Genomic DNA, 21498 nt, shown 5'->3' on the forward strand with positions numbered 1-21498 from the left:
ACCAAGTAAGAAATTTTTTTTCTTTCTTCTTGCCAACGATTTCGGCTTGCCTGTCTCAAAGTAGGACTGCTTAAAGAGGAAATAAGCCAGTCCATGTCAAAATGAGCCCCTCCCCATATTGAACATGATAACAAGAATGACACTACTGATCCACAGTAGAAGGTGTTTTAAATATTCCTCTAAGGGAGAAGGAAAGATGGCGGAGGAGTAGGGGACCCTATTTCAACTGGTCCCCGGAATTGAGCTGGATATCTACCAGACCACTCTGAGCACCCACGAAACCAGCCTGAGATGTAAGAAGATCTGGATCTCTACAAACAGAATATCGCAGGCGGTTGGTTTTGAGGTACGAAGCGGGGAGCCCTGATTCCGCGGGCAGATATCGGAGGATAAACGGCAGTGGGAGGGTGCCTGGCCGTGGGGATCCTACACAGCCGGTGAGTGACAGCCTCGCGCGCTGTGGACGGGGCACAGACTTGCAGACAGGTAGCATGGGGAAAGGACTTTAGGGCAGCCCCAGGGGTGGAAACCTGGACTGGTGGGGTCACGCATGCGTGAACTGGGAGCAGCTGGCGGTTTTAGAAGCACAAAGGGCAGAGACGTGCTCGGACCTGGAGGCAGGACTGGGGGTGCTGTGGAGGGGCAAACAACTCAGGCCGCTGCAGTTTATAGCAGCATGGACAGAAACAGAGACAGTGTGGCCTGGAGAGCTCATTGAAGAACAGACTGCGATCTTTCTGCTCTGAGGCAGAAGGTTGGAAACGGTCTCTTCTGCTCTGACTCGCGGAAGAGATGTGGAAAGCCACCAGGGAAAGCCGCCAGAGAACAAAAGCCCCAAAGACTGATTCCCACTGAGCCCATCCCCCGCCACAGGGGGGCAGGGCAACTCCGCCCAAACAGGGTTGCCTGAGTAACAGCGCGGCAGGCCCCTCCCGCAGAAGACAGGCTGGGAAAACAAGCGGCCAGCAACCCTAAGGTCCCTAGAAAACAGGTGCATCTTGCTTGGGTTCTGGTCAATAATTTGGACTCTATACATTCCCTCAAACACCCATCAACAGAATGACTAGGAGGAGGAACCCCCAAAATAGAAAAGACTCAGAGATTATGACTTATGCTGCAGATTTACAAATGGATGCAGGTATAACCAAGATGTCGGAGATGGAATTCAGGCTAGCAATTGTGAAGACAATGGCTACAATGGAGAAATCAATTAATGACAACATAGAGTCTCTAAGGGCAGAAATGAAAGGTGAATTGGCAGAACTTAAAAATGCTATCAATGAGATCCAATCCAATCTAGATAATCTAACAACTAGGGTAAGTGAGGCAGAAGAACGAATAAGCGACCTGAAAGACAATATAATAGATAAAAAGGGAAAAGAGGAGGCCAGGGAAAAACAACTCAGAATCCATGAAAATAAAATCAGAGAAATAAGTAACACCACGAAGCGTTCCAATGTCAGAATAATTGGAATCCCGGAGGGAGTGGAGAACGAGAGAGGACTAGAAGATGTATTTGAGCAAATTGTAGCTGAGAACTTCCCTAATCTGGGGAATGAAACAAACATTCGCGTCCTAGAGACAGAGAGGACCCCTCCCAAGATCAAGGAAAACAGGCCAACACCCCGGCATGTAATAGTAAAACTTGCAAATCTTAGAACCAAGGAAACCATCTTAAGGGCAGTTAGGGAGAAGAGATTCCTTACGTACAGAGGGAGGAACATCAGAATAATGTCAGACCTATCCACAGAGACCTGGCAAGCCAGAAAGGCCTGGCAAGACATATTCAGGGTACTAAATGAGAAGAACATGCAGCCAAGAATACTTTATCCTGCAAGGTTGTCATTTAGAATGGATGGAGAGATGCAGAACTTCCACAACCGGCAGAAACTGAAAGAATATGTGACCACTAAGCCGGCCCTGCAAGAAATATTAAGGGGGATTCTATAAAAGGAGAAAGACCCCAAGAGTGATATATAACAGAAATTTACAGGGACAATCTATAAAAACAACGTCTTCACAGGCAACATGATGACAATTAATTCATATCTTTCAATAATCACTCTCAACATGAATGGCCTAAATGCTCCCATAAAATGGCACAGGGTTGCAGATTGGATAAAAAGACAGGACCCATCCATATGCTGCCTACAAGAGACTCATTTTGAACCTAAAGATACATCCAGACTGAAAGTGAAGGGATGGAGATCCATCTTTCATGCCAGCGGACCTCAAAAGAAAGCTGGGGTAGCAATTCTTATATCAGACAAATTAGATTTTAAACTAAAGTCTGTAATTAGAGACACAGAAGGACACTATATCATTCTTAAAGGGTCTATCCAACAAGAAGATCTAACAATTGTAAATATCTATGCCCCCAACATGGGAGCAGCCATCTACATAAGCCAACTGTTAACCAAAATAAAGAGTCATATTGATAACAATACGTTAATTGTAGGAGACCTCAGTACTCCACTCTCAGCAATGGACAGATCATCTAAGCAGAAAATCAGCGAGGAAACAAGAGCTTTGAATGATACATTGGACCAGATGGACCTCATAGATATTTACAGAACATTCCACCCTAAAACAACAGAATACTCATTCTTCTCGAGTGTGCATGGAACTTTCTCCAGAATAGACCATATACTGGGTCACAAATCAGGTCTCAACCGATACCAAAAGATTGAGATTATTCCCTGCATATTCTCAGACCACAATGCTTTAAAACTGGAACTCAATCAAGAAAAAATTTGGCAGAAATTCAAACACTTGGAAGCTAAAGACCACTCTGCTCAAGAATGTTTGGGTCAACCAGGAAATCAAAGAAGAACTTAAACAATTCATGGAAACCAATGAGAACAAAAACACATCAGTCCAAAACCTATGGGATACTGCAAAGGCGGTCCTATGGGGGAAATACATAGCCATCCAAGCCTCACTCAAAAAAACAGAAAAATCCCGAATTCACCAACTAACTCTACACCTTAAAGAACTAGAGAAAAAGCAACAAATGATGCCTAAGCCATGCATTAGAAGAGAAATAATTAAAATTAGAGCAGAAATCAGTGAATTACAAACCAGAAACACAGTAGATCAGATCAATGAAACTAGAAGTTGGTTCTTTGGAAGAATTAATAAGATCGATAAACCACTGGCCAGACTTATCCAAAAGAAAAGAGAAAGGACCCAAATTAATAAAATTATGAATGAAAGGGGAGAGATCACAACTAACACCAAGAAATAGAAACAATTATTAGAAATTATTATCAACAACTATATGCCAATAAACTGAGCAATCTGGGTGAAATGGAGGCCTTCCTGGAAACCTTATAAGCTGCCAACACTGAAACAGGAAGAAATTGACAACCTGAATAAGCCAATAACCAGTAATGAGATTGAAGCAGTGATCAAAAACCTCCCAAAAAACAAGAGTCCAGGGCCTGATGGATTCCCTGGGGAATTCTACCAAACATTCAAAGAAGAACTAATACCTATTCTACTGAAGCTGTTTCAAAAAATAGAAACAGAAGGAAAACTTCCAAACTCATTCTATGAGGCCAGCATTACCTTAATCCCCAAACAAGGCAAAGACCCCATCAAAAAGGAGAATTTCAGACCGATATCCCTGATGAATATGGATTCCAAAATCCTCAACAAAATCCTAGCTAATAGGATCCAACAATACATTAAAAGGATCATCCACCACGACCAAGTGGGATTTATCCCCGGGATGCAAGGGTGGTTCAACATTCGCAAATCAATCAATGTGATAGAACACATTAATAAGAGGAGGGAAAAGAACCATATGGTCCTCTCAATTGATGCAGAAAAAGCATTCAACAAAATACAACATCCTTTCCTGATTAAAACTCTTCAGAGTATAGGGATAGAGGGAACATTCCTCAAGTTCATAAAATCCATCTATGAAAAACCCACAGTGAATATCATCCTCAATGGGGAAAAGCTGAGAGCCTTTCCCTTAAGATCAGGAACACGTCAAGGATGCCCACTCTCGCCACTATTGTTCAACATAGTGTACTAGAAGTCCTAGCAACAGCAATCAGAAAACAAAAAGAAATAAAAGGTATTCAGATTGGCAAAGAAGAACTCAAACTCTCTCTTTTCGCAGACGACATGATACTCTATGTGGAAAACCCACCCCCAAATTACTAGAACTCATACAGCAATTCAGTAATGTGGCAGGATACAAAATCAATGCACAGAAATCAGTTGCTTTTTTATACACTAACAACGCAACTGTAGAAAGAGAAATTAGAGAAACGATTCCATTTACAATAGCACCAAAAACCATAAGATACCTCGGAATAAACCTAACCAAAGAGGTAAAGGATCTATACTCTAGGAACTACAAAACACTCATGAAAGAAACTGAAGAAGACAGAAAAAGATGGAAAAATATTCCATGCTCATGGATCGGAAGAATAAACATTGTTAAAATGTCTATGCTTCCCAGAGCAATCTATACCTTCAATGCCATCCCGATCAAAATTCCAATGACATTTTTCAAAGTGCTGGAACAAACAATCCTAAAATTTGTATGGAATCAGAAAAGACCCCGAACCGCCAAGGAAATGTTGAAAAAGAAAAACAAAGCTGGAGGCATCACGTTGCCCGATTTCAAGCTATATTACAAAGCTGTGATCACCAAGACAGCATGGTACTGGCACAAAAACAGACATATAGACCAAGGGAACAGAATAGAGAACCCAGATATGGACCCTCAACTCTATGGTCAAATAATCTTTGACAAAGCAGGAAAAAACATGCAATGGAAAAAAGACAGTCTCTTCAATAAATGGTGCTGGGACAATTGGACAGCCACATGCAGAAGAATGAAACTCGACCATTCTCTAACACCATTCACAAAGATAAACTCAAAATGGATGAAAGACCTTAATGTGAGACAGGAATCCATCAAAATCCTAGAGGAGAACATAGGTAGTAACCTCTTTGACATCACCCACAGCAACTTCTTTCAAGATACATCTCCAAAAGCTAGTGAAACAAAAGCAAAAATGAACTTTTGGGACTTCATCAAGATAAAAAGCTTCTGCACAGCAAAGGAAACAGTCAACAAAACAAAGAGGCAACCCACAGAATAGGAGAAGATATTTGCAAATGACACTACAGATAAAGAGCTGGTATCAAAGATCTATAAAGAACTTCTCAAACTCAACACCCAAAAAACAAATAATCAAGTCAAAAAGTGGGCAGAAGATATGAAAAGACACTTCTCTGAAGAAGACATACAAATGGCTAACAGACACATGAAAAAATGTTCATCATCATTAGTCATCAGGGAAATTCAAATCAAAACCACATTGAGATACCACCTTACACCAGTTAGAATGGCAAAAATGGACAGGGAGAGAAACAACAAATGTTGGAGAGGTTGTGGAGAAAGGGGGGCCCTCTTACACTGTTGGTGGGAATGCAAATTGGTACAGCCACTTTGGAAAACAGTGTGGAGGTTCCTCAAAAATTTAAAAATACAGCTACCCTATGACCCAGCAATTGCACTCCTGGGTATTTACCCCAAAGACACAGATGTAGTGAAACGAAGGGCCATATGTACCTCAATGTTCATAGCAGCAATGGCCGCAATAGCCAAACTGTGGAGAGAGCCGAGATGCCCTTCAACAGATGAATGGATAAAGAAGATGTGGTCCATATATATAATGGAATATTACTCAGCCATCAGAAAAGAAGAATACCCAACTTTTACAGCAACATGGATGGGACTGGAGGAGATTATGCTAAGTGAAATAAGTCAAGCAGAGAAAGTCAATTATCATATGGTTTCACTTATTTGTGGAACATAAGGAATAGCATGGAGGACATTAGGAGAAGAAAGGGAAAAATGAGGTGTGGGGGGGAATTGGAGGGAGAGATGAACCATGAGAGACTATGGACTCTGAGAAACAAACAGGGTTTTAGAGGGGAGGGGGGATTGGTTGGCCCAGTGATGGGTATTAAGGAGGGCATGTACTGCATGGAGCACTGGGTGTTACACGAAAACAATGGATCGTGGATCACCACATCAAAAACCAATGATGATTGTATGGTGACTAACATAACATAATAAAATTTAAAAAAAATAAATAAATAAAAATAAATATTCTTCTAAGTTGTGTGGTATATATGTGATAAAATATCTAGTTTCTCCACTGGTCTTTCTCTAGGAAACCTAAATAGCTGTTTAAGAAATGCTATATCATACAATATACTGACACTTTAGGCATTAGTCATAACTTTCTAGTCAATCTTCTAGAAATAATAGAATATTATAAAATATTTATATATAATACCAATAGAAAAATTCTCTAGGCTACTTGAAACAAAGAACTGTCAAAATGACAGCATGGCCCTTTAGTGTTTTTCTCTTAAGAGGTTTCCTTTTCTTATTTCTCCACTATCTCTTCCCTATTTACCCTACCCCACCCTTTGACCAATTCCAGATTTTAATATCTGAAAGAAAAACACTCTTTTGCTATCAATCCTTTCTCAGGAGGAAGTTACATTCCATGTACCTAAGTAACCATCTGACTGCTTTAACCCCTTAAAGACCTGGTGGAAACCCCTCACACATTAACTTACCAGCTTCAATTTTTTGTACCACATTCTTAGCCATCTATTTGTTTTCTAATGTAAATCTACTACTTCAATAATGAGATTATTTTTACAGAAAAAACAACAACAACAACAAAAGGAGTGATCTATTGACCAGGAGATAAATAGCAACTTACTTCCAGAAGTTTAATCTTCCACCATTATAGCAATCATTTAGAATAGTGCTGATCCCACCTTGAATCACTGTAGCCTGTATAATTACAGATGTAAATCCAGCCACCATGATCCCAACTTGAAAAACATCTGTCCAGATAACAGCTTTAAGACCACCCTTTGAGGAAAAAGTATATTAGGATTAATGCTCTTATCAGACATTATTAATCATCTACATGGTTATATACTATGCTGGACAAAAGTAATGAAAACATAGATCTTGGCTAAGGAATAGACTCAAGGTGGTAGATAGTAAGGTTGGGAGAACCTTCAGGAAAAGGTGTGATTTAAGCCAAGCCTCCAGACAGAAGCAGAGGCAAAGATGGAAGGTCATCCCAGAAGAGAAAACAGCATGGGCAAAAGCATAAAGAAGTCAAAGTCCATGACATGTTGAGTGTGGCCAGATATACCTTTTGGAGCAAAATGAAATGGTAGAGGGAGATTGCTGGGAAGAAAATTCAGAGTAAAATTGCAAAAGGCAAAATAATCATAGATTTTATCCTATTGGCAGGGCTGCTATTCAATCAAGTATGCACATAGAAGGTCATACCAGTTGTTGAAATACTAAAATTGTTTTGTACTTGCCACTGCCAAAAACTTCCCAAGTGTCTCCCTCCAGGTCCTATGTCCTTGGCTGAACCATCCCCTCCCTGAGATCCCCATCTTCTAAAAAATCCACTGAAGTCTTAAGACCTAGTATGTCCCATATGCCATAAGAGTTGTACAACTGCTAGGGACTAGCATCCATAATAATATCATTGTCCATAGTATCTGGTTGTTACATATTTTGACTGTGATTCCTGCTTATAGGCAATGGGAAATTAGGCTTCTAAGCTGAGGAATAATATGAATGCAAATATAATAATTTAGCAATAGTAAGGATTAATTAGGAGACAACACTGAGGACCACTGCAATGGTTCATGTAAAAGAAAAAAGTTTCAGTTATGATCAATGTTCTATAAAGAATCAAATTTTTCCCTAGACGGACTATTTTTTATAAAAAGTTACACCGTGGGAGGTAGGAGTAGGGGAGGACATATGAAAAACCTAGTTTGCAGAACACAACTATTGGAATTTTCAACTTTGGAAAACAGTTGGTAGAGTAAAGAAGAGATAATGTTCTTGACATACCAGTGTGCAGTAGAATGTACAGACCACCCCTGTTGCCACTACTGCGCCCCATAGATCAAATCCTGTGACTGTAAAAAGAAAAAAAGAAAAGAAAATGTCTGCATAACTGCGAAACATGTATAATAAAAATATTTCTCAAAAAATCATCAGTAGGAAGCTATATCATTTATGGGGCACTATCTTTCTACATACCTCTCTACTCTTGCCTAGAACTAGGTCCAAATCTCATAAAATGCCCCCAAACAAATTTACTCAATAAGTTAAATGGAACTGGTTTCTACCCTCAGAGAGCATACCTAGATCCAACATTGCCTAAATTAAATACATGAAAAAGCATTTATATTGTAATGAAGCTAAGAAACAACTTGATACTATGAGGTAGTTATCCAGACTGAATGGGGTCATAGAGTATGTGTCATCATGGTTCAAATAAACACACTATTCTACCAGTGCTTGAAAGACAAGTTATGCATGTAACTAAGATGAGACCAAGAAAGAGAAAAGTTGTATAATTTGCTACCATTTATCTAAGAAGCAGAGGGGCATATTATATTCTTTTTAAATGGAAGGATAACAACTCTACCCACATATGTGATAATCTATATAAAATGGACCAATTCCTTGAAAGACAAAATAGGCCAAGACACTCATGCAAAAAGAAATAGATTATCTAAATAGGCCTATATCTATTAAAGAAATTATAGATAATTAAAAACCTTCCAAAACAGAAAGCTCTAGGCCCAGATGGGTTGACTGGTAATTTCTACCAATTTAAGGAAAAATTATACCAATTCTCTGCAATCTCTTTCAGAGAATAGAAGCAGAGGGAATACTGCCCAACTCATTCTATGAAGCCAGGATTGCTCTAATACCAAAACCAGATAAAGACATTACAAGAAAACTACAAACAAATATTTCTCATGAACACAACTGCAAAAATCCTCAACAAATTGAAGATTAGCAAATTGAATCCAAAAGAGTATAAAATGAATTATACACCATGACCAAGAGGGATTTATCCCAGGTATGCAAGGCTGGTTCAAAATTTAAAAATCAATTAATGGAATCTATCATATTAACACACCAAAAAAGAAATATCACATGATCATATCAAAAGATGCAGAAAAAGCATTTGACAAAAGGCAACATCCATTCATCATAAAAACTTTCAGTAAACTAGGAATAGAGGGGAACTTCCTCAACTTGATAGACTGTCTACAAAAATCCTACAGCTAACATCCTACTTAAGACTGAGAGACTCAAAGCTTTCCCACTGAGATCAGGTCCAAGATAAGGATGTTCCCTCTCACTGCTCCTTCTTAACATTGTACTGGAAGTCTTTGTTAATGCAATAAGGCAAGAAAGGAAATAAAAGGTATACAGATTGGGAAAGAAGAAATAAAATTCTCTTCTGTTGATAGATGACATGATCATTGATGTAAAAAAAAAAAAAACTGGAACTAGTAAGTGATTAGAGCAAGGTTGTAGGATACAAGGTTAGTGTACAAAAGTCAATTGTTTTCCTATAAAATAAATTAGCCCCAAATGTGAGTGACATAATTGGTAACTTTAAGATGTACCTTGATTCAAAGCCAGGGCAGAAGCACAACTGGAGTAACTTGGACATGCATACATTGTGGAGTGGGCATGTAAAATGGTACAACCATTTAGAAAAATTATTTTCCAGTCTCTCTTAAATTTTGTACCTGCATCTGCCCTGTACTGGGCTATAATAGGTGTTATGTTTAAGTACACTGCTTCCAGGTATTCACCCAATAGAGATAAAAATATGTGTCAAAAGCAAATCCTCAGATACATGCTATCAGGATCTACAGGATGATTAAACTTGGTCTTGGTATTGACGAAGATGACACTACTGCTCATGATAACAATGTTGTCATAGCCGAAGAGATGCTGTTCCTCAAAGGGGATAACAACACATCGTGCATGGAAGAAGTAGACTAAGTGCTGTCCCAAGAATTATTTGTACATGTATTCAATACTTTATCTTTATTCCCTCTGGTAATATATTTTCAAGAATGTTTTTCTTTATTTTTGTTAACATTTTAAAAATCTATATGATGTGTCAAGAACTATTTGAGAAGATAAGATTTATTTCTGAGTGTGATGCTGTGGTATTTAGGAACTAAAGCCCAGCTAGTTTTTTGTTCCTAGTTCCACATTGGCTTATTTTAACGGAAGGAGATAACATTTGTTGTAAGATGTATGTAACCTAATGTTAACTGTGTGGTCTAAAGTGTTTAGCAATCAAACAGATTTCTTAGTAAGACCAAATTTTTTTGTCAGTGAAGTGTTCTGAGCTATACCTTGATGTTTAGAAGAAAAGTATTGGTTAAAACAATTTTCACCTTCTAGGATCTACTTTTTAAATCTTCTATCCCCTGTAGTTATCAACTGCATGTACCAGGCATCTAGAAACTAGTATGTTAAACTGAACCAACTTGATGGGAATAACTATCTATAGGGCTTGTTTTCCAAAGAAGAGCATTGTTTAGAGTAGCAAAATTGTAAGCCTATTTACGTGTGTTGTAAAGCTGTTCAAAAAGTAACTCAGCAAGTTTTGTGAGTGGAAATGTAGTGTTCAAGTCACATTCTGCTTTAAAAGGTTGTAAGAAATGCAAATGAATTAAAAAAAAAAAAGCAAAGCAAGACAAAACAAAACCTGTACAAGAATGATCTTAGTAGTCTTAATTCATAATTGCCTAAAACTGGAAACAACCCAATGTTGTTGATGGATAAACAGATGTAGAGATACAGATGATGAAATATTAGCAATAAACAGGAATGAACTACTGAAACATGTAACAACATGAATGAATCTCAGAAACATTTTGTTGAGCAAAACAAACCAGTTACAAAAAAGGCACCATTTGATTCCATTTATATAAAATCTAACAACAGGGAAAACTAATCTATGGTGATAAAAATCGAAGTGGCAGCTTGGGTTGGCAGGGGGGTTTATTACAAAGAAGCATAAGAAAATCTCCTAGGATTAGATGGTGAAAATAGCCTGGGGGCGCCTAGGTGGCTCAGTCGGTTAAGCGGCTGCCTTCGGCTCAGGTCATGATCCCAGGGTCCTGGGATCGAGCCCCCACGTCGGGCTCCCTGCTCAGTGGGGAGTCTGCTTCTCCCTCTCCCTCTGCCTGCCTCTCTGCCTGCTTGTGCTTTCTCTCTATCTCTCTGTCAAATAAATAAATAAATAAAATCTTAAAAAAAAAAAAGAAAACAGTCTGTATCTTGAGTTGTGTGGCGGTCACACAACTATGTACAATTGTTAAAATTCATCCAACTGTACACTTAATTTCTGTACATTTTATTATGTATAAGCTGTATTTCAAGAAAAAAGGGTTTTTAATTTTAAAAAGCAAAAGGGGTGCCTGGATGGCTCAGTTAGTTAAGTATCTGACTCTTTATCTCAGCTCAGGTCTTGATCTCAGGGTTGTGAGTTTAAGCCCTGCACTGGGCTCTATTCTAGGTGTAGAGCAAAAAAAAAAAAAAAAAAAAAAAGTTTTAAAAGCAAGAAAGAGAAATTTAAGAGACAAATCAACTAATTGCAATTACATAAACTTATTTGAATCCTAATTCTAACAAACACTGAAAATGATTTTCAGATCTCCTTCTCTTGCATTTTGGACCACATTAGAAATGGAAATAAGAAAAGCTCTCTCCCTGCCATATTTTACAATGGAACTGAGCTGAGTAACACAGAAGCCTCTTGACTATGGGCTCCAGATTACAGCCACCAAGGAAATCTGAACATTGACTTCATATTGATATTTTTAAAAATAATGTTAATATTTTAGATATGATATAGTATAATTGTGTTTACAAAACACATCCTGGTACAACCTTCCAGTTATAAAATACATAAGTCATGGAGATGTAATGTACAGCATGGTGACTATAATTAATAATCCTGTATTGCATGTTTATTGAAAGTTGCCAAGAGAGTAAATATTTCATCACAAGAAAAAGAACTTTTGTAACTATGTATGGAGACAGATGTTAACTAGACATAGTGGTGGTCATTTTGCAATATATGCAAATCTTGAATCATTATAATAGAATACAATGTTATATGTCAATTATACCTCAGTGAAAAAATTAGCTTATTTTTAAAAGACATTGAATTCAGATGAAATGATGAAATACTTCAGATTTACAGCAAAATAATCTAGTGAGGGAAACAATGAATTGAACCAAGAGTTGATAATCTTTAGCGTAGAGTTAAGGGTACATTAGAGTTCAATATACTGTTCTCTTTTTTTACTAGCATATGTTTGAAGTTTTCTATATATTTATTTTTTTAATTTTATTTTTTTTAATTTTTTTTAAGATTTTTTTTTATTTATTTATTTGACAGAGAGAGAGACAGCGAGAGAGGGAACACAAGCAGGGGGAGTGGGAGAGGGAGAAGCAGGCTTCCTGCTGAGCAGGGAGCCCGACGTGGGGCTCGATCCCAGCTTCCTGGGATCATGACCTGAGCCAAAGGCAGACGCTTAACGACTGAGCCACCCAGGTGCCCCTCTATATATTTTTTTAAAAAGGTAAAAGGAAAACGATTGGACCTAGAGAACGTTAAGATCCATTTCAGTTAAACAAGTTTCTGTGGAGCATCTGTTGCACACCAAGTACTATATTTATCCTTGGTCACAGTAAAATACGCAGTTGATATTCAAGTGGTCAAAATGCAGCAGCCTCTTGGGTTCTAATTTCTAGGGAGTAGTCCAATAAACTGATGAGAGCAGAGTCCTTGAGTTCTTCATAGATAGAAGGCAGTACTCTCTTACTGCCAGAACTGTACTTTAAAACCCTAAAGCCACAATTTTAATTACACTTACATTATACTTACAGCCAATAGGTAACTTATAAAGTTTATAGCTCAGCTCTTTATACACGAAATGACCCATTCATGATGTTGGTAATATTGACATGGAACATGCCTGACATTCAGAATTCAAAAGCATGTTATATAATGGAATTCTTTGTAACGATACTATTGTACTTTATAAACTTAGGTAATAATTACTATCTATTTACCATGAAAGCAGGAAATTAGAGTGTGGGTTTAGCAGGGCTTTTCAATTTTATATGAACTCCAGGAACTACATCACATTTTTCCCATCAGAGTTCACTTGTACATTTCATAAGGAAGCTTTAGAGATAAACTCACATCTAATTGATAAGAATTCAAAGGATATGGGGTTTTCCCAAAGCCTTTTGAGGATATGACTAAAATGCACTTTTGCCGAAGTAAACTATTCCAGTTTCATGGCTTTTATCTGCTCAAAACCAAAGAGTATAGGAATATGTCAATCACACCATCTTCATATATTTGTTTAAAAGGACACCATAGCCATCTTTCATCTTGTCGCTAGGAGCAAGATGATATTTCAAATTACACAGATCTCCTTCTCTTGCATTTTGGACCACATTAGAAATGGAAATAAGAAAAGCTCTCTCCCTGCCATATTTTACAATGGAACTGAGCTGAGTAACACAGAAGCCTCTTGACTATGGGCTCCAGATTACAGCCACCAAGGAAGAAAGTGCAGCCATTCATGTTCGAGGTGATAGACCAAAGGGGCTGTTCATTCTGAACTAATGGAGCATGGCAGGTTGGCACTTCAGAGATTCACTCCTCAGGGAGGTCTGCCCTTCTATTAATCATAGATCTTTTGGAGCTATCGATCCAGGAATGCAAAGAAGCTGCTAAACACTAAGCCCATCTTGTTCCCCTCAAGTTGATGCAGGTTCCTGGAAACATCCCTTCGTTTCCCCATCTCCCCAAAGAGGGAATAAGGTCTATTAAAAGTGATCCCCAAAATGTGAGTGACATAATTAGTAACTCTAAAATGTACCTTGATTCAAAGCCAGGGCAGGGGCATAAATAACAATTCCAGTATACAGAATCTATGGGAAAAAAGAAACCAAATAAACTGTATGAATTATAAAATAAATTATCGATTTTTTCTATAAACTCAACAATGAATTAAAACAGTAGTTTCAATATACTTAATGAAATATGTTTGTAACTTGAAAATGTTATTTAAGTAAAGTTGATTCTCCTTTTCTGTTTGTGGTGTGGTCATAGGTTACAAAAATCTTTTATGACCAATTTTGTTAAAATTATGGACTTTTCACACAGTGCTTAATGCAGATAGTCACTGATCTATCACCTCAAACTTGAAATCAATTCTCCTCAATCTAAACAATTAGAACGAAAGAAAGAATGTAAATTTAAAAGGAGATGGTCCCTCATTCATATACTTTCAAACTATTATTAATCACTGCATAATTAACTGGGAAAACTGAAAATTTTAGAAACTGGTTTTAAAACGTTTGCATGCTCATTTATTAAACAAAAGTATAAATTTGCACTAAAAAAATCCTGAAAGCCAACAAAAACTGTATTCCATCTTTTGTATATGTTATTTTTCACTCATACACCTAACAAATACTTATTAATCCAGGGTACAACAGTATGAAAAATATGATCTTTTTTCTCAGAACATTTTTACTGCATTTGATCTTTCAAATATATCATATATATTCTATGTGATTTGTTCTATAAAAATGTATTATGATTCTATGATTTTATGTTTATTCTATAAAAACATATTATGAAAAAAGCCATATTATATAGTATTTGAATGTCTGATTATATTACATGGGTAGATCAATGGAAGTAAGTCCTGCAAGTGGGAGATGCTTTCCTCTTTTTTGCAAGAATGAACCAGCCTTCCACAGTCATTATCCTGACCAAGTTGAAGATTTGAAAACATGGCCATGTACCATCTTCCTAACACTTGTTCCCCACTTTCCATTTCTGTAAGCATTTCTAAAAATGATCCAAAGAGGGTCTGAACAGTTGATAAATGCAAGCTACGAGGTTCAGTTCTTTGGCAGGATCTTTACCAAACCCCAAAGGGCTCCTTCCTTTTACATTGGAAGTGTTAATGACCAATTTAAGTTATGCAATTTACAGAGACATAAAATGGAGTCAAGTTAAATAATTTACAAAGGTACTCTGCTACGCTTTTGCAAATGCTTAGGTAGCTTGCCATTGGAGAAGAGAATTACAAATAGGGATGAGAAAGAATCGCTTCTCGGCCTTTTGGCTAAGATCAAGTGTAGTACAAATAGGGATGAGAATGAAAACTCCTTCCTGGACCTCCATTATCAAACCCATCCCTAAAGCACTCAGCTGCCAAGAGGAAGATCGATGTAAATGAAGTGACAACCATCATGACAAGCCTCCAGCAACCTGAATGAAGAACGGAAAATAATGACAAGGGTTTTCCCTTTTTGGTTTCCTCCTATTTTCAACACCTCTTTTTTATCTTTCATGCATTTACCAAATAAGCTTAGCCCAGATGCCTTGGCTGAAAACATTTTAGACAACAAAAGGTAAAGGAAATTAATGGAGAGTGACTTACTGTTTGAACAATGAAGAGGACTGTTCCACAGAGACGGACACCTTTGTTAAATCGGAGTTCTAAATACTGTTTCCAAAAAAGGAAGAAATGGTTACTATGTGAAAACTTTATACACGTTTCAAAAATCAGCTGCTTAACAAGTAAAGCGGTTAGAAATTTAAAGCAACTTCAGTCATCAAAAAGAATGAAATCTTGCCGTTTGCAATGACATGGATGTAACTAGAGGGTATTTGCTAAGCAAAATAGGTCAGTCAGAGAAAAACAAATACCATATAATTTCCCTCATGTGGAATTTAAGAAACAAAACAGATGAACATAGGTGAAGGGAAGAAAAAATAAAATAAGATAAAAACAGAAAGGGAGGCAAACCATAAGAGACTCTTAACTACAGGAAACAAACTGAGGGTTGCTGGAGGAGAGGTGGGTGGGGGGATGGGGTAACTGGGTGATGGGCATTAAGGAGGGCACTTGAAGTAATGAGAAGTTATATGCAGCTGGTGAATCACTAAATTCTACCTCTGAAATTAATAATACACTCACTATATGTTAACTAAATTGATTTAAATTTAAAAAAGAAATTTAAAGCAATTTCATAAATGTTTGTATTCTGTATTCCCATGTTGCTACTATTTTTCTTTACATAAAGCAAAATTACTCTTGCTTTAAAGTACAGTTCATTGGGTTTTAACACATACAGGACAGTTCCAAAACCCTCAGAGAACTCTGTTACGTTGTTCCTTTGTGGTCAAACTCTCCCCCAACCCCTAAACCTTGGCAATCATTCATCTGTTCTCCATCCCTAGTTTTGGCTTTTCCAGAATATCATCTAAATGGATTATATTCTGCAATTTTAAAATGAGCAAAGTGCTGTTCTCCCCTTTCTCTTGGCATCTACTTCAGACATTTCCCTGATTCACTTGGGAATCAGCCCTTTCCCACTGAAGGCAATTGTGATAGAATTGTCTATCAAGGTGCCCTGCCTCTTTTGACTAGGGGGTGGTCACCTGACCCAGCTCAGCCAATCAGCTCCTCTCTCCAATGGGTATCTGGATCTTGGAGGTATAATATAAAGACAGAAAATGATTGGAGCAGAAGCAGACTGATCTGACAGTGGCCTGAAGAGGCTTCCCTGGCTTCTGTCCTTTTCACAGCCTATTTGTTCAGCTCTTCACTCTGTTCTATGGGTTACCCCTATATCCTCCCAAATAAATGATTTTTTATGTAAATCGGCCTAAGTCAGTTTCTGTTCAGATCCAAAACCCTGCCAATTTTTCCTACTCTCCTTGGCATCTGCTGTATCTTAAAATATAGTCGACCCATCTCCTATATTATATGTCATAATATAGAGTTAGAATCATAGAATTTTAGAGCTGGAAGGAAGCTGGGGTCTCAAACATTCTTTAACTTGAATATTACTACTCACGTAGGGAGAATTTTAAAGCTGAAAACAGTCTTTATACCAGAAAAAAAAAAAGAGGAAAAACTGACATTAAGTAGTAATCTGGGGAAACAACACTAGATATTTTTGCTCCAAAATCACAGGTAACAGTTATAGAGTACTCGCTGTGTACACTGTCCTCCCAACAACTCCCTGAGGCCAGTACTACCTGTTACGGGGGAGGGCACCGGGGCTCAGGGAGAACACCAAAGCTGCAACCTAATAGCTCTCAGAGCCACAATGCAAGTCTAGGACCATTTAATGCCCAAATCTGGGCAGGGAACAACTACATTATTCCACATAAATAAGTAAGCTAACTGACCATGGCTTTGAGTGAGTAGGTGGCACTGATATATAGTAACACCTTCTGAAACAACTGAAACGTAAAAAATATGCAGCACAGTATAGTTTTGGGGAGGAGTTCCAGCCCTCAACCCAGTCCTACTTGTAACTGCACAAGCTTGGGGCAGTCACTGAAGATCTTAGGCTCCTCCTCTTAAAAATGAAGATCACAGTATTAATTCTTTCCCCTCTTACTTTGCAGGGGTTTGGAGACTACTGAATGATATAAATGGATGGGGAAATATTATAAACTGTTATTCAAAACTAAGACATTAAGAAGGTGGTATTCAAATCCACAGATAAATGTAATTCACAATTATAAGCATACATATATAGGGTGCCTGGGTAGCTCAGCTGGTTAAGTGACTGCCTTCGGCTCAGGTCATGATCCCGGGGTCCTGGGATCGAGTCCCACATAGGGCTTCCCTTGCTCTGCGGGGAGCCTGCTTCTCCCTCTCCCTCTCCCTGCCCCTCTCCCTGCTTGTGCTCTCTCTCTGTCAAATAAATAAATAAAATCTTTAAAAAAAAATAAGCATACATATATATTCATAAATATATATGAATAATATATATACAAATAAATATAATCCACAAATATATATATAAACATATATATTTATATACACACATATACACACGCACACACACACACACACACATATTCTGGACAACTCAGTTCCAATACACAGATTACATAGATCCAGAAAGATCCCGAAAAAGTGGGGAATGAAACTGGATTCCTGCATTATACTTCTTATCTGTGGGTCTGGAAGTGGCTAAACACCTATCAGGCCTATACTTTGAAGGCAGGGATAAATAGATAATAAAAATGCTTCTGAACAGTCAATTCTAGCTTAAGAAATGTAAGTAGGAAGAGATTTCATATTTGAGCAAGAATGCCAGGGTATCACTCAATGCTGGACTTCTTATTCTGTGTAGATGTTTCCACCGCTCAGCATAAAACAAAAATTGCTCACAAGAAAGTGTTTGCTATGGCCAATTGTCAGGGACAAAGCATGTTATCTAACTTCCCTGACCCCCCACTGCTGGGCATCCACCAGTCATGGACATCCCCAGCATGCCCACAACTCTAGGTGTTCTGTTCTACTTCTCTTGTTCTCTCTGCACTCTTCTAAGCCCCGCCTGAGGATATAACAGACTTACCAGAGCCTTCAGAAGCAGCCAGTAGGCACCACCGCCTAGCCTCCAGGCATGTGTCTACTTTGCCTCATACTCTCTTATGTAGCTTAACTTTGTCTGCAACATGGGGTTCTCATAGTACCTCCCTTATAAGGATTGTTTTGAGTATCGAGACAGATAATGTGTGTATGTAAAACATGCAGCCCAGCACCACACATGTATTAAGCATTCGGTAAAAGTTAACTTTTTGCCATTTTTAGCTGGAACCCTGCTAACAGCCTCCACCGCAGGAAATCTGTTTCTGGTTGAGTTAATGTTGCTGCCCCCAAGGAGGAATGGGTCAGTGCTTATTAAGAGGAGCATTCCTCTCTGGGGACTGAAGTCTTCTTGCCAGGTTCTCGAAACCCTTTCTGAGTTCTGGAATTGGTTAACTACAGATCAGAGCTCACAGACTCAAACTGCCTAAGGGCTCATCAGGCAACATACACCAGTGGATCAGCCAGGTGCTCACATATTAAAATGTTGGAATATTCCTCATATCCGCCAAGAAATATGTCCTCTCACATCTCTCTCAAAACCAAGTACTCCCTTCACCCCTGTCCATTTTCTCTTTTGCATTTTTGAGGAAGACAAAAATGCAGATAAAGATTTCTCTATCATAAGAAAGTAACCATGCACCTACAATGATGAGGCCTCAATATAGAAATTAACAGGGGGTGAGAGCAACGGCCTTATAACTGGAGTTCCTGCACCACAGGGAATGTGAGCCTGGTGTCACCAGTCTTATAAATTTTTGTTGTTGGGGGCGCCTGGGTGGCTCAGTCGTTAAGCATCTGCCTTTGGCTCAGGTCATGATCCCAGGGTCCTGGGATCGAGCCCCACATCGGGCTCCCTGCTCAGCGGGAAGCCTGCTTCTCCCTCTCCCCACTCCCCCTGCTTGTGTTCCTGCTGTCGCTATCTCTCTCTGTCAAATAAATAAATTAAAAAAAAAATTGTTGTTGTTGTTTCTTTTTAAGATTTTATTTATTTTTTTGACAGATAGAGTGAGAGAGCACAAGCAGAGAGAGCAGCAGAGGGAGAGGGAGAAGCAGGCTCTCTGCTCATCAGAGAGCCTGACATGGAGCTCAATCCCAGGACCCTGGGATCATGTCCTGAGACGAAGGCAGACGCTTAACTGCTTAACCGACTGAGCCACCCAGGCACCCCCAGGCTTCTAAATTTTCAAAAGAAGCTAGAATCTGGAATTTTATTTGACTTCTCATTATCATAAATGCTAAATTAATTTTCTTTCAAAACACCATAAGGGTCAAAAAAAAAAAAAAAAAAAAGGACAGAAAACAGAGTTTGGTCTGGGATAGCCAGTTTGTTACCTTTCAGCAAAACAGAGAAATTCCATCCTGCTCACTTCTGGGATGATGACTGAACTCTCCCAAACACAATGGCCAGAGTGAGTGGAAGGCACTGTTGCCCCAGGGGTGCCTCGCCCTGGATGGCGTCACTATAGCCCAGGTGTTTGTCACCAACACTTGAGCCATTGAGGCCCTGTAGCCGGCACCAGTTGAACCAGCCTCACTAGGAAGCCACCTTTCCAGTGGCTCTGGAGTAGAGCACACAGTACCTAAACTCAAGGACTGAGGTGGTTGCTGAGAATGAGTGTCAGCACCCTCTGAATCATGCCCTGTGAGAGAGGAAACTTTGCCCGGTTTGTCCATGTTGCTCATGGGTTAGTACCTGGGGAAAGGAGACCAGTGAGGGCACTGAACAGGCCCCCCACTCCCCTGAGCTTTTATTCCCCCATCCCCACCCTGCACTCCCATTCAACAGCTCTTTAACCTAAACCAAACATTCCCCATCTTTGCAAAGCCCTTTCCTGCAGACAACTGAAGAAAATCTATAACCAGTGGAGCTACGCAACAGGAAAGATCATTTTCCTTAATCATCTTTCCACATACAGAGAAGGTAGGCCTGTTTAAGAACCTTGCAGCCAAATCTTCCTAGTGACCCCAAACCACCTCTGCCACTACCACCACAAATCCTTAGGGTCAGCGTCTATCCAGCACTCACCCTGCTCCAGACACTATTCTGAATGCTACACTTGAATCATCTCATTCAATCCTCCCAACAACTGGATGAGGTAGTTGATATCATTTTCATTTTGAGATGAAAAAACAGGCACAAAAGTTAACTGAATCACCCAAGGTTACCCAGCTAGTAAATGGTAGAATCTGGTCTCAAATGCAGGGACTGAGACTAGAGTTACAGCACCTCAACCATTTGGGAATCTGCCTCTCCAGGGAATGTGTGTGTGTGTGTGTGTAGGCACGGAGGGGAGAGTGCAAATTCTTCTCCAACTATCCTGGAAAAGTGAATGGTGCCTGGGGACGTGGGACAGGGGATTCCTTTCAAGGAGGAGGGGCTGAGACTCGAACAACTTGCCCTCCCCCAGATAAAAAGTATTAAAATCTTTCCCTTTGACTCCGAATCAAAGATATTAAAGGAGAAAGGGCCTTTGTGAGCACTAGTCCAAATCATTCCGTTTACTTTGGAAGCCTCTCTTTTTCACTGAGCTCGTGAGAGTAAGCCCCAAGATTCTGTCGCCTTCACCGGACACCTCTCCCCAAAAGGGGGGCGGGGCAGGGGAGGTGATGGACATGGACAGGGAGAGATTTCAACGTGGGGGTGAGTCTGCCCCCAGGAAAATCCCTCCAAGATCCTGAAAAGCTCTGTCCCTTCCACCCCCACCCCCCACCCCCGCCCTTTACCTCGTAGGTGCTGGTAATTCCCAGTTTGTAGAACACGGGGAGGAACACCTCCGCGCTGATGGTCACCACAAAGAAGTAGGTGATGGCAAAGATGCTGAATATGGCCCCAAAACGGTAGACCTCCGAGGGGGTGCCCAGGACGGTGACGGCCGACATGAAGCTGGCGGTGAGGGACAGGGCCACGGGCACGGCAGTCATTCTGCGGCCGCCCATCAAGAAGTCCTTGGAGGTCTGCTGGCCACCCCCCGCGAAGGCGTAGTAGATGCCGATGGCAGCTGAGATGAGCAGCATCCCCGCGAACACCACGTAGTCCCACACCACGAAGGTGCCGATGCCCCGCGTCGCGTCCATGGTCGCTCGGTCTCCTGGGCCCTGCGTACAAACTGTGGCCCCACGACGCTCTGCCGGAGCCCGAGC

General features: G+C 39.6%; 1 protein-coding gene across 1 annotated transcript in view; it reads right to left on the minus strand.

The window, feature by feature from the left end:
• The window catches only part of SLC5A8 (solute carrier family 5 member 8), a 68762-nt gene extending 47330 nt beyond the window's left edge, over positions 1 to 21432 (minus strand). Inside the window, exons 1-5 of the mRNA XM_032416768.1 lie at positions 21082 to 21432; positions 15400 to 15465; positions 13822 to 13873; positions 7940 to 8007; positions 6771 to 6925 (exon numbers count right to left, since the gene is read on the minus strand). Coding sequence (XP_032272659.1) covers positions 6771 to 6925; positions 7940 to 8007; positions 13822 to 13873; positions 15400 to 15465; positions 21082 to 21432 — 692 coding nt within the window. The remainder of the gene's footprint in view (positions 1 to 6770; positions 6926 to 7939; positions 8008 to 13821; positions 13874 to 15399; positions 15466 to 21081) is intronic.
• Between the last annotated feature and the right edge of the window lie 66 nt (positions 21433 to 21498).

Source organism: Phoca vitulina, unplaced genomic scaffold, assembly GCF_004348235.1.
Source record: "Phoca vitulina isolate PV1807 unplaced genomic scaffold, GSC_HSeal_1.0 scaffold19, whole genome shotgun sequence".
NCBI classification, from domain to species: Eukaryota; Metazoa; Chordata; class Mammalia; order Carnivora; family Phocidae; genus Phoca; species Phoca vitulina.